Raw genomic sequence first — 11,490 nt, forward strand, 5'->3', positions numbered from 1 at the left:
CATTGTTGCATATTACGGCTGTGAATGCAATGGAAATGCCTTTTGTATAATAATAACTTTGTTTTGATTCTAATCATTGTTCAGGTCATGCAGTCACAGGAGTTAATAAAATAAAAAGTCACCTGTGCAGAAAGGAAAATTATTTTCTGCAAAATAGTCATTTTATGTCATCTTTCACTTCATTAAAACACACCTCACAGGAAATGTGGGCAGAGGGCAGGTAGGGGGCATTTGCAATGACATGGCAGCAATTAAGATTTTGCAGTGTGAAGGCTACACAGGCTGGAGAGCCCGTCTGACAAAAAACAAACAGGGGAATACATGCTCAGGGCAAACCGATGCAGACTGGATCCAAGTGATATATAAGGGGGCTTGTTTGATGTGTATTCCTGATGAGTGAGATATACCTTTATTCCAGAGGATGTGTAAATAGTCCTTATCCAAAGGCTGGTTCAGAATGATCAGACAGATCCTCTGCTTGCCTGCAGAAGAAGATAGAAGGAGGGGGAAAGGGAATCATAAGCAATCAGATAGACACATCACTATTTGCATGTTTAAAAAATACCTTTTTAAATATAGATTGGAGGCTGCTGTTCGTGGCACTGAATGTGCCAAATAAAGAACAAAATTAAAACCATGGCCTGATAACGAAGTCATTATCACACTCCACACGCAGACAGGAAAATAAGGGGGAGGATTAAAAACAGAAACCATTCCAAACGAGTCAGGATGTAGACTCTTGGTTTTGTGAAAGTCCAAACCGTTTTCCCTCTCGATCCTGTGAGTGATTTGTTTGCAATCCAAATTATGCAACAATGTCCCTCAACAACAGTATCTTAATGCTCCTCGACCAGGGTCACAATCATGTCAAAAGGGGAAATCTGTGCTCTTAGGCTCGCACACATCTCATCGATACTCATCTGAATATCATGACCTTGGTGACAGGCCATCTGTAACTACATGACATCAGAGGAAAGCCCTCCCAAAGCAGCCCAAATGAAAGTAACCTGTCATCCAATAGCTTCTGTCTTTCCTCTCAGTGTACCTCCATGCTTCTTTGTCAAAGCCTCTGTCCCAGGGTGCATCATTTCACAAATCTATTTCCTCCCTCAACCCATCCCCCCATCCATCTTGCTTTTACCTTTTCCTCTGCTCGGCTGCTAATGCAGATCCCCTGACAAATACTTTAAAATTGTCATTTTTCTATCTGCAGGAGATGAAGAGAAAAAAAATAATGGAAAACTCTGCATTCCCTGACAAAGTAAAAACAGAGCTGCTAGAAAAGCCTTAATGGACCAAAGACTAAAGCAACCTCTCTTCCTCTCGCCTTCACACTTAGCCATTTCTTTGCTCATTTATCTTTCACTCTCATGTCTGCCCTCATGAAAGACTTCTCATCCATTTTTAAAGTTGTTTCCTTTGTAGCAAAGCCAGAATGCCATATGCAAGCTTAAGCAACACTCTGTGATTACAATGTCCTCTTCCCTCTCTCTTAAACTGCATTTATGTAAATTCCACACAACTGGATTCCAGTTTCAGAAAACAAGACATGGCATATAGAGCTTGTATCTTTCCTAATACACCTTTCCTGATATGACGTGAATGCAGTGGGTGGCCAGAGAAAGCGACGGTGAGGAACAAAGAAGAAGACTATACTTCAGGTTTCATGAAATTTTCATGAAATTCTCATTGCAAAATGTGCATCACCTTGTGTCCTGAAAAAAAACAACCCTTTTTGGATTTATACCCTCAAGTGTAAAGAGTGCAGAAAGTGTGGAGAAAAGAAATTGTCCTTTGGGTTTGTGACTTTGTTGCAGCAGCGGGCTTGATGTTGTTAAAAAGTTCACATCACTGGAAGGTCATTTCCATTGCGAAAGTCAACCCCAGCAGAGTATGGTAAAACAGAGAGAAAGGGAAGAGGGGACAGAGAGGAGACATAAAGGAGGATGAAAAGAAAGGAGGACACAAGGAGGGTTAGGTGAGGAGGAAAAAGAGGAGGAGTAGATTTGTCAGTCTTGTCTCTTAATTGGCTGGAGGTATACGAAGAACAAAAGACAAACTCAGCCAACCGTGACTTTTCAGATAACCCCTCGCCTCCTCGCGCATACACGCACAAGGAGGTGCGCTGGCTTTTGTGCACTCCGTTCAAAGAAATGTCACCTTGGGAATCTTTTAAAAGTGCCAGACAGTATAAATATGACAACACACACACACACACAAACACAAAATCCAGGCACATAACCTAGCAAACAGATATTCCAGGAACAGGCATTTATAATTAAAATGGTGAAATTTAAAAGGCTAACTGTGCACACAGGGGATTTTAAAATGCAGACATCCAGGGGCTGTTTTTATATTCTCCAACGTGAGTCTAGATAAGCATTTCCTGCAGGAGATTAAACTAAAGACGGCGTACAAATACACTCTAAACTTATCGAGTGAGGTAAAAGTGTTTCACCATTCTGTACAGTTGGGAGACAGATTTAAAGAGTGTACGACACAGGGGATCTCAAACAGACCTTTTACCTTTGACAGCAAGTGACAGTTTATCAGCAAAATTATACCATCAGGAGGATGCGGGTGTGCGCTCCGATCTGCTCTGTTCTGCAACCGTTTGGAGGATTATTTGCACACCTGGAGAAATCTTTAGAATAAATCTTGGATTTGTACAGCGAGCAAACTCACGAGTGTAGCGTGTGATGCTTATTCTTAGCTTATGTGTTTGAGTAAACAGTTGTTTCAGTGGATGCTTCAAAACTGCTGATAGCATCCTATCAGAAGTGAGTGTCTCTTGACGGATGTTGACCTTTGTATGTTATTGATTTTCGAGCCATACAAGCAGAAAAAAACCTCTTCTGTGTTCCTGCCCTGCGCAAATCACACATGCAAGAGAATGTCAAGTTTATAATAACATATGTACAAGTACAGGAGCACAATTACAGTGGCCTTTGTAGTCTAACAAGAGGATTATTTGAAACCTTCAACAACAGTCAATGGAAACAGAGAGGGAGACAGACATCTAGGAGGCGAGATAGAAGAAAGCAATGCAGCACTAATGTGGTACTTGTCATGTTTTTTTTTCATTACGGATGAAATACTTTTACAATTAAGCAATTAATTGTGTGGGGAAATAGTGAAAAATGTCTCAATCCAATCACCAGAGTCTTCAAATTGCTTGTTCTGCCTGACCAACAGTCGAAAACACAAAGATAGGTCCATTTACAAGGCCTTACACTGATCAGCCATAACATTATGACCACCGGCCTAACTTTTTGTAGGTCCCCCTTTTGCCACCAAATCAGCCCTGAACCATCAAGGAATGGACTTCACTAGACCTCTGAAGGTGTGCTGTGGTATCTGGCACCAAGACTCTGAATTATTCCTGTAAGTTGTGAGTTGGGGCCGCCATGGATTGGAGTTGTTTATCCAGTACATCCCACAGATGCTCGACTGGATTAAGATATGGGCCCTTTGGAGGCCAAGTCAACATCATGAACTTGTTGTTGTGTTCCTCAAACCATTCCTGGACCATGTTTGCTTTGTAGCAGAGTGCATTATCCTGCTGCAAGAGGCCACTGCCATCAGGGAATACCATTTCCAGGTGCACATGGTGTGCCTCCGCTGGCTTACCTTCTTCACACAGTGCATCCTGGTGACATGTGTTCACCAGGTAAGAGACGCACATGTACGCACATGGCCATCAACGTTACATAAAAGAAAACGTGATTCATCAGCTGACTCTGCCGAAACTGGGAGCTCTGAGCAAAGGGCAAGTGTTGATGTTTAACCCACTAGCACACAGCTTTGAACTGCGGGAAGGAAGTTTAATAAAGTTAATACTAAAGCTAATAGGACTGCTAGCCGCATGGCTAACTGAGCTAACGATAGGTACAGTTAGTAGTTAGTGGTTAGTGACAACTAAAGCTATCGATGTGCCTCATAGATAGCTTTAGTTGTAGAGCAGCCGGAGGGCATGAGAGGGAAATGTCTCACCTGGCGACTATCTTTCTAAGAACTATACTTCACAGCATACACTTTTGTATGAAAATATCTGAAAGAATGCATTAACCTTTTTGTAATTATTTCACATACGTACCCCTCTGTCTCTTACTGCACAAACACTGGCTAGAGATGCACTGGTCAATAGGGGCATATCTAGTAATCAGTGAGGCCCGGGCCCCAGAAACACTCTGGTCGGGCTGTGTTTTTTTTTTCCTCAACATAATTCTTGTCTCATTTGTCTATGATAAAGAATAAATTCATCAAATTCAGGTTAAAAATAACAACACATTTGGTCTTTGCAAACAGAAATGATGTACATTTTATTTGCATATAGAGCGGGGGAGTGAGAACCAATCACGAGTGGTCACCTGAGGCATGTGGAGACGCATTTTAATGCCGGGTGTAATCAGGGCCTTAGGCCTAGTCCACACGGACACGGGTATTTTTATTACCAGAGTTTTTACTCCTTCGTTTTAAAAAAATCTCTGTCTATGTAAACACAAAAACACGCTATCAAGCACTGTCAAGAACATGCCAATCCACCAAGCGGCGATATGACCCTAACTGTAAAGCCATGTTGGCCAATTAGAGCCTAATAAAATTGTAAACAAAGCAGGCAGTGGCATACAATCTTTCTGTGACCTGATACTGCGTCTCCATGTGGACAAATGGCCAAACTGCGGAGAAAAATTCACGGTTTTGAAAATATTCGTGTAGACAGGGCCTTAGAGTCAAAGAAGATCACTGGGGGACTGTGAGCATGCTGTTCACCTGAACAATAAATATTCAGACTACAGCCAACTCAGGTTAATAAACGTTGAACAGAGGCATGATGAAGGATTTTGTGTGTGTAGGTCTGATTAAATTAAATTGTGGTTGTGTTTTTGTCATTTTAATTAAATTCTAATTAAAATATGTCACAATTAATCATCTGTTACACCTTTATTTTAAACGTTTTATTTTTGAGAATCCCACGCTCATACTGAGTCACCTCAACACCTCTAAAAAACTGTTAGCATTGCATTCCTTGGCCCTTTTTCTTGTTCGGTGGTGTATTTTTCACATTCTACTCTGAACGTGAAAAAATAGACTACAAGAGCTCATGACAGGATATTTCATGCTCTTCTAGAGTACAGCTCAATACAAGATTCTTTAGCTACCCAAAAAGTGGCAGGTTGAAAAAAAGGGTTGCACCAGATGTGTAAAATAACTACAGGAATGCAACACCTCATATTACGGGGATCTATTAAATAATAGATTTTTCTAGGACTCAAATCCATCTGTATCTTGTCAGTAAAGTGCACACGATATGCTTACTGTATGTTTCAGAACCAGGCTCATCTGTGACCACTGCATGCCGCAGAATCCAAGGAGGATGACAGAGGCAAAAGCTCTGACACTGCCGATCTTCCTGGGGACATAGTGTTTGTTTTTCACGCCTAAAAGCTTTATTTATATCCTTCTGTGGGTGGACAATGTTTCTAGCCAGTGTCAAAAACCCCATACTATAATTTCATTTGGACAAGCAGAGTGTATCTGTTGCTACTCAACCAATGGCAGCCCCCTTTAATATAACGTACAACCTTGTAAGGCAGGAATATTTTTCATGCAAGTCATGAAATTAGCTCTTTATCAAATATATCTCAAATTCTACATGGAGAAATGACAAATGGAACTGCAATACAAAACAGATGCAAGGAACGGAGGGATGTGCCTGCTGTCTCCTCTACAAACCAAACCGTTGTGCGATCCCCTTGACCTCTACAGCTCTGGGTAAAACCTGCCCATAGGCTCATATCAGCTTTCCTGTCTCCACACACACTCACACACCACCAGGGAGCTCACATAAACCTTGCCCTGAGAGATGTGGCTTAAGCCAGCTATAACCAGCTACCTCCTCAGGTCTGTAGGACAGTAAGATCTGACCATCTTTTTTTAAGCGCATTAAACAAATACTGAACTTATTTGAGAAACGTGCCTAAATTTTTATTTTTTTGGTCAAATGTCAGATCTTTTTTTTTCCTAGCGTTGGGTTTGAACAAAGTGAATTTATGCAGTAACAGGGATTTTATTCAGGAGCAGGATCACTTATTTTTAGAAACATTTAAATTAGCGAGATGCCTCTTCAAAGTTTGTTTTTCTCAAACAGCTAATATTACAAGCAAACGCATCAAGCCCTCTTTCAGTAAAGATTCTTTATGTGCGCAGCCTAACAAAAAACAAGGAAGTGCAGCTCATACAAACACACACTGCTGTCATGAAAGTGCCATTGATTTGTTTTTGAGTTTTAATTCCCCCAAGACTGTTTGTGTGTCAGAGCGAGTTGGAGAAGCAAAGACAGGAAGAGAAGTGTGACAGTGCTGCGAGTAGAGTGCATGTTTTGATCAGACGTGTACATACTGTCGGTGTCTGGGCCTCGGTTTGTGCGTGGACCCGCGCACAGATGTGGCTCGTGGTTGAACATAACACGCCTGAGTATTTGACTGATTGTGAGCATGTGTGTTTGTGCCAAGGGAATGTGTGTTTGAAAGGCAGTACCTGAGGGCAGCAGGCAGTCCAAAGGCGCCAACTCTTCATCCATGGCCAGAATCCACAGGAGCCCGTCCTCAATCAGCCAACTCACCTGGAACTGAGGAGAGGACGACAGACACTGTTGATAATAGTCGTGCTTTTATCTGTTTAGTTTTTTTTCCATTTTCTCTTTTTGTCAATCAAAGGAAGTCATTTCATTTTCCAGCTTGTCTCTCATCCCAGTTTGTCACCAGCCTAATTATTCCCCTTGAAACAAGCAGGCCGAATACAAACACTAACATGCACACGTGAGCATGATGACATCAAGGTTGGATCACTGGGTAACTCAAGACATAATACTGACACTAGAGCTGCAACTGAACTAAAAGTTATCATTATTGATTAATGTGCCGATTATTTTCTTGATTAATCGTTTGGTCTATAAAGTGTATGTAAATGAAAATAAAATTGAAAAATACCCATCACATATTACTGACTTAAATGACTTAAATGATTCAAATTAAATCAAATTAGTAGCAGATTGATTGTCTTTTGGTCAATTTCTGATTAATCTACTGATCGCTGCAGCTCTAACTGACACTTTGCTCATGGTAATGCATTGTGTCACCACACAGGCATCAGGACTATCTGCTGAAACAGAACCCATAAGGCAGCCGAAATTGTAATAAAAGTAATTAGAGCTGAAGTCATTAGACGATAGGAAGTTGACAGAAAATGAATCGGGAAGACTTTTGATTGATGACTTGATTAATAGCCACATTAATCTATCACTGATCATAGTCATTTCTCAAGTAAAAATACCAAATATTTGCGTAACGGTCAGTATGCACTCCTGATAATGTCTAGGCATGTTGCTGATGAGACGGCAGATGGTGTCCTGGGGGATCTCATCCTAGACTTCGATCAGGGCATCAGTGAGCATCTGGACTGGTCTGTGACGCTACTTGGCGGCATCAGTTGCACGGATACATAACATCCCAGATGCTCTCAATTAAATTCAGGTCTGGGAAACGTGAGGGCCAGTCAGTGGCATCAATGCCTTCATTATTCAAGAACTGCCTACACACTGGCCACATGAGGCCGGGCATTTTCCTGCATCAGGAGGAACCCAGGACCCACTGTACCAGTGTAAGGTTTGATAATGGCTCTGAGGATTTCATCCTCTGTAACTCAGTAGGGTTCCATTGGCTAGAACAAGGAGGTCTGTGTGAGCCTCCAAGGATTTGCCACATCACCAATCCAACACCAAACAGGTCATGCTGGATAATGCTACACGCAGCGTAACGGACTGGGACAAAAAATCGGCCCTGGCATTTTCTCCCCCAGAAGATTTTGAGCATTAAACACTTAATTTCCTGCATTCTGGGGACTTTTTCTGCACCAGGGAAGAACAAAATTTAGGTGGCAGGTGAAAATATAAAAATATAATAGAATACAATGCAATAATGGGTAGCTTATTATTGTGTTTTGCCTAGGTTACTTTTTTTGGACAATGCAGACGTTTCTTCTCTATTTACATTGCATTGCAGGCTTATTGTGCAAATAAACCTTTCATAGCATTTTTAGTTGTTAATTAACATTTCTTGGAGCAAGCTATTTTTAAGAACATTTTTAACAAATGCTTTCAAAAAGTGGTGGGTAGCCTACATGTCCCCAGCATCCGCAGTGTAAATGGCCCTCCCTCCCTTCTCCCTCCCTACCAGGATGAGCTACGCCATGCTTACCGCTTCACCTCCACTGTCCTCCTGCTCACTTTGTCACTTGCTATAACCATAGACTGGCAGTGGCCACTGCTCTCCTTTACTCCTTCAAGTGTCTGTGCCTGCTCTAAGCAGGGTACCGCAGCTGATGTTAAAACTATTGCAGCCAATTCTGGTGTTCTTGGAAAATGTCAAATGAGCTGCACGGTGCTGGGCTGTGAGCACAGATCCCACTAGAGAACATCAGGCCCTCATGCCACCCTCATGGAGTCTGTTTCTTACAGTTTGGTCAGAAACATGCACACCAGTAGCCTGCTGGAGGTCATTTTGAAGGGCTCTGGCAGTGTTTCTCCTGTTACTCCTCACACCAAGGAGCAGTACCGGTCCTGCTGCTGTTGATGCTCTTCTACGGCCCTGTCCAGCTCTCCTCATATAACAGCCAGTCTCCTTGTATTTCCTCCATGCTCTTGAGACTGTGCTGGGAGACACCTGTCACTTTCATTTGCACCAAAACAAGTGACACTGATTCATAATCGCTTATGCTTCCTAACTGGACAGATTGATATCTGTGAAGGTCATATAATAATGATATAATAAGTAATAAAAAATGATTAATTATAATGGACATGTTTTGTTGTAATTAATAGGGAACAAATTATTAGTTTATCAAGAAAATGATTGTATTCAATATGAAAATAAGCATCAGCTGCAGCCCTACAAATAATTATTTATAAAAATATAATAATAAGTATCAATCATTTATATAAGTGTCAATAATTTGTCATTCATTGCAGAGTCTTTTGTAATTTGTGACACAGATGAACAGAAAAACACTTTGTGCTGTTGATGCACAGGAGGGCTGAACGCAGCAGCTTGTGATGCTAAAACTGGTCAAACAAAATACATCTCTAAACAACTGAACAATAACTTAACCGTGACAATCACTAGGTAACACTTGCTTTGGGGAATGGACTTTGGCATCCTATTCCAGCGGTGTTTCATTCAGTTACACAACGGTTTTAACCACAGACCATAAGCAACTGGAGCAGCGAAAGGGCTGCTATTCCGACCAACACAACACACATGCCGACGCTGTGTTTCCCTACTAATAACCCGATTTCACACGTTAAAGCTGTCATTGCTACGCTTTGAACACATTCAACAAAAAACATGGACAACTTACAGGATAAAACTGGCTTCCGCCATTAATGTTGTAAACAGTCAAAGAGAGCGCAGGGAGCGGACCACAGCAGGACCGAAGAGAGGCGGGAATTTGTTACGGCGACACCTAGAGGCCAAAAGTAGAAAAGCGTTCTCTTTTCCACGTTGCTGTAAAGCAGTGATTCTCAAAGGCAGTCCCAGAGGTTTTTAAATAGACTCAAGGGTTCTCCGGAAAATTGAGAAATAGTTTAATTTCACTCAAAGGTTCATTCAGTGGAAATTATTCCAATGAGAAAGTGACTATTCCAATCACTGTTTTCACTCTTCACTGTAACCATCATTATGTGCCCCATTACTACACCAACACTGAACAGATGTCCAATTTAATATCAAATCAACAAAACAACAGCTATATTCTTCCAGTATAGGGAGTAAAATAAAACTTATTAAACTTAATGTGTTAAATTTGTTATATTTGGGGGTATAGCCTATGTGAACCTTAAAATCTTTAAAATGTCAAGAACCCCTAAAACAGATCTGCATTGGAACCACTGACCCGTCCATGATGAGACTTTTATTTAAGGAGACTATTTTAATGTTTAATTCTAATTCGGTTTAATGGAGCATTAACAGCCAGACAATTAGATGCTTCATTGATCCCCCTCCAGTAGGAGATATGGCAGGTCTTATGCTGCGTTCCAGACAACTCGGACCTCTGGAATTTTCAACTTCCAACTAGAAAAAGTACAAGGGGATGCCATTCAAAGTCAGACTTCCTACTTGTGAACTCGGAGCAAATCCATCTACCCCCAATTCATGAAGAGGCAGCTGTCTGATGCACCCATGGAAGCACATTTTGTAAAAGATAGGCTAAACCATCAACTAAAAGGCAACATCAAGTATATTTGCCTGATTTAATTAAAATAATACATACTGTAACTATCATATAGTAAAACCTGTTCTGCATGTAAATTGATGGCATGGCAAACCACAGAAAAAGACCTTTAAAACAACCAAATCCATGGGATTTATTACAGTTTTTCTCAATTGTTCACACACAAATTCTGGTACTTGAGACACAATGACCACAACATGTAACTCATTCACCAACCCCCTGAACCAATTCTGCTAAACTACAAGCACAATTCCTGCTTTACACTTTTGCAGTTTGCACAATTGCAGTTCTAAAACACACTTTTTTCAACACACTACACACAATTCTCTGTTTTTGGCACAAGTTTCATGCAGAAAATATCTTGTTTTCACAAGGAACACACTGCCATTCAAATATGCACACTGACTCATCACAAGGGCAAACACCCGTCACACAGTTTTCCAATTAGCAATCAGAGCTTTAGCATAAAAGTGCAGCAGGTGAGCTCTTCAATGGAGCAATGGATGCCAACATTGGAAACAGAGGCAGAGCCAGAGGAGGACGAGGACGAGGACGAGGACGAGGACGAGGACGAGGACGGCCAAGGTCCGTAATCTCTGATGAGATCCGAGCCACTTTGGTTGATCATGTGGTCAACCATGGTCTAACAATGAGGGAGGCTGGGCAAAGAGTACAGCCAAATCTGAGCAGGTACACTGTAGCATCCATCATCTGGACTCTCCGAAATGAGAATAGGTAAGAAATCTACTCTCACTAGCAAATTGCAGTACTGCATATCAATACAGTACTCAATGAGTACAGTAGTACAGTATTGCCTGTGGACTGTTCTGTAGGACTATAAAAATACTGTAGTAATAAATGTTTCAAGTATTTAGGAAATGTATACCTACTTTGTATTTACAGTATTTTACTATTTGTTTGGCAGAACTGAAAGATTACCAACACAAGGTGGTCGGGAACGTCTTCTATCTCCTGAACAGGAAACTGAAATCATAAACAACGCCATACTATTACAGCAAATGCAAAGAAAAATAATAGAAAACAATAACATATTTCAAAATATTGATCGGGTAAGCTTATCAACACTGGACCGTGTCTTGCGCAGAAATCATCTCAGGATGAAGCAGGTCTACAGGGTGCCATTTGAACACAATTCAGAAGGAGTCAAAGAATTGCAATATAACTATGTGCAAGTGAGTC

At 41.2% G+C, this 11,490-nt stretch overlaps 1 protein-coding gene across 2 annotated transcripts in view; it reads right to left on the minus strand.

The window, feature by feature from the left end:
• The window catches only part of tpk1 (thiamin pyrophosphokinase 1), a 69,338-nt gene extending 59,840 nt beyond the window's left edge, over positions 1 to 9,498 (minus strand). For both annotated transcript variants that reach the window (XM_038726334.1, XM_038726324.1), the window contains exons 1-3: positions 9,418 to 9,498; positions 6,541 to 6,631; positions 408 to 482 (exon numbers count right to left, since the gene is read on the minus strand). In XM_038726334.1, coding sequence (XP_038582262.1) covers positions 408 to 482; positions 6,541 to 6,583 — 118 coding nt within the window. In that variant the 5' untranslated portion in view covers positions 6,584 to 6,631; positions 9,418 to 9,498. The remainder of the gene's footprint in view (positions 1 to 407; positions 483 to 6,540; positions 6,632 to 9,417) is intronic.
• Between the last annotated feature and the right edge of the window lie 1,992 nt (positions 9,499 to 11,490).

The sequence above is a fragment of the Micropterus salmoides genome, unplaced genomic scaffold (assembly GCF_014851395.1).
Source record: "Micropterus salmoides isolate LMB-PRFRI ecotype aquatic unplaced genomic scaffold, ASM1485139v1 Ms_hic_scaffold_1, whole genome shotgun sequence".
In the NCBI taxonomy this organism is placed as follows: domain Eukaryota; kingdom Metazoa; phylum Chordata; class Actinopteri; order Centrarchiformes; family Centrarchidae; genus Micropterus; species Micropterus salmoides.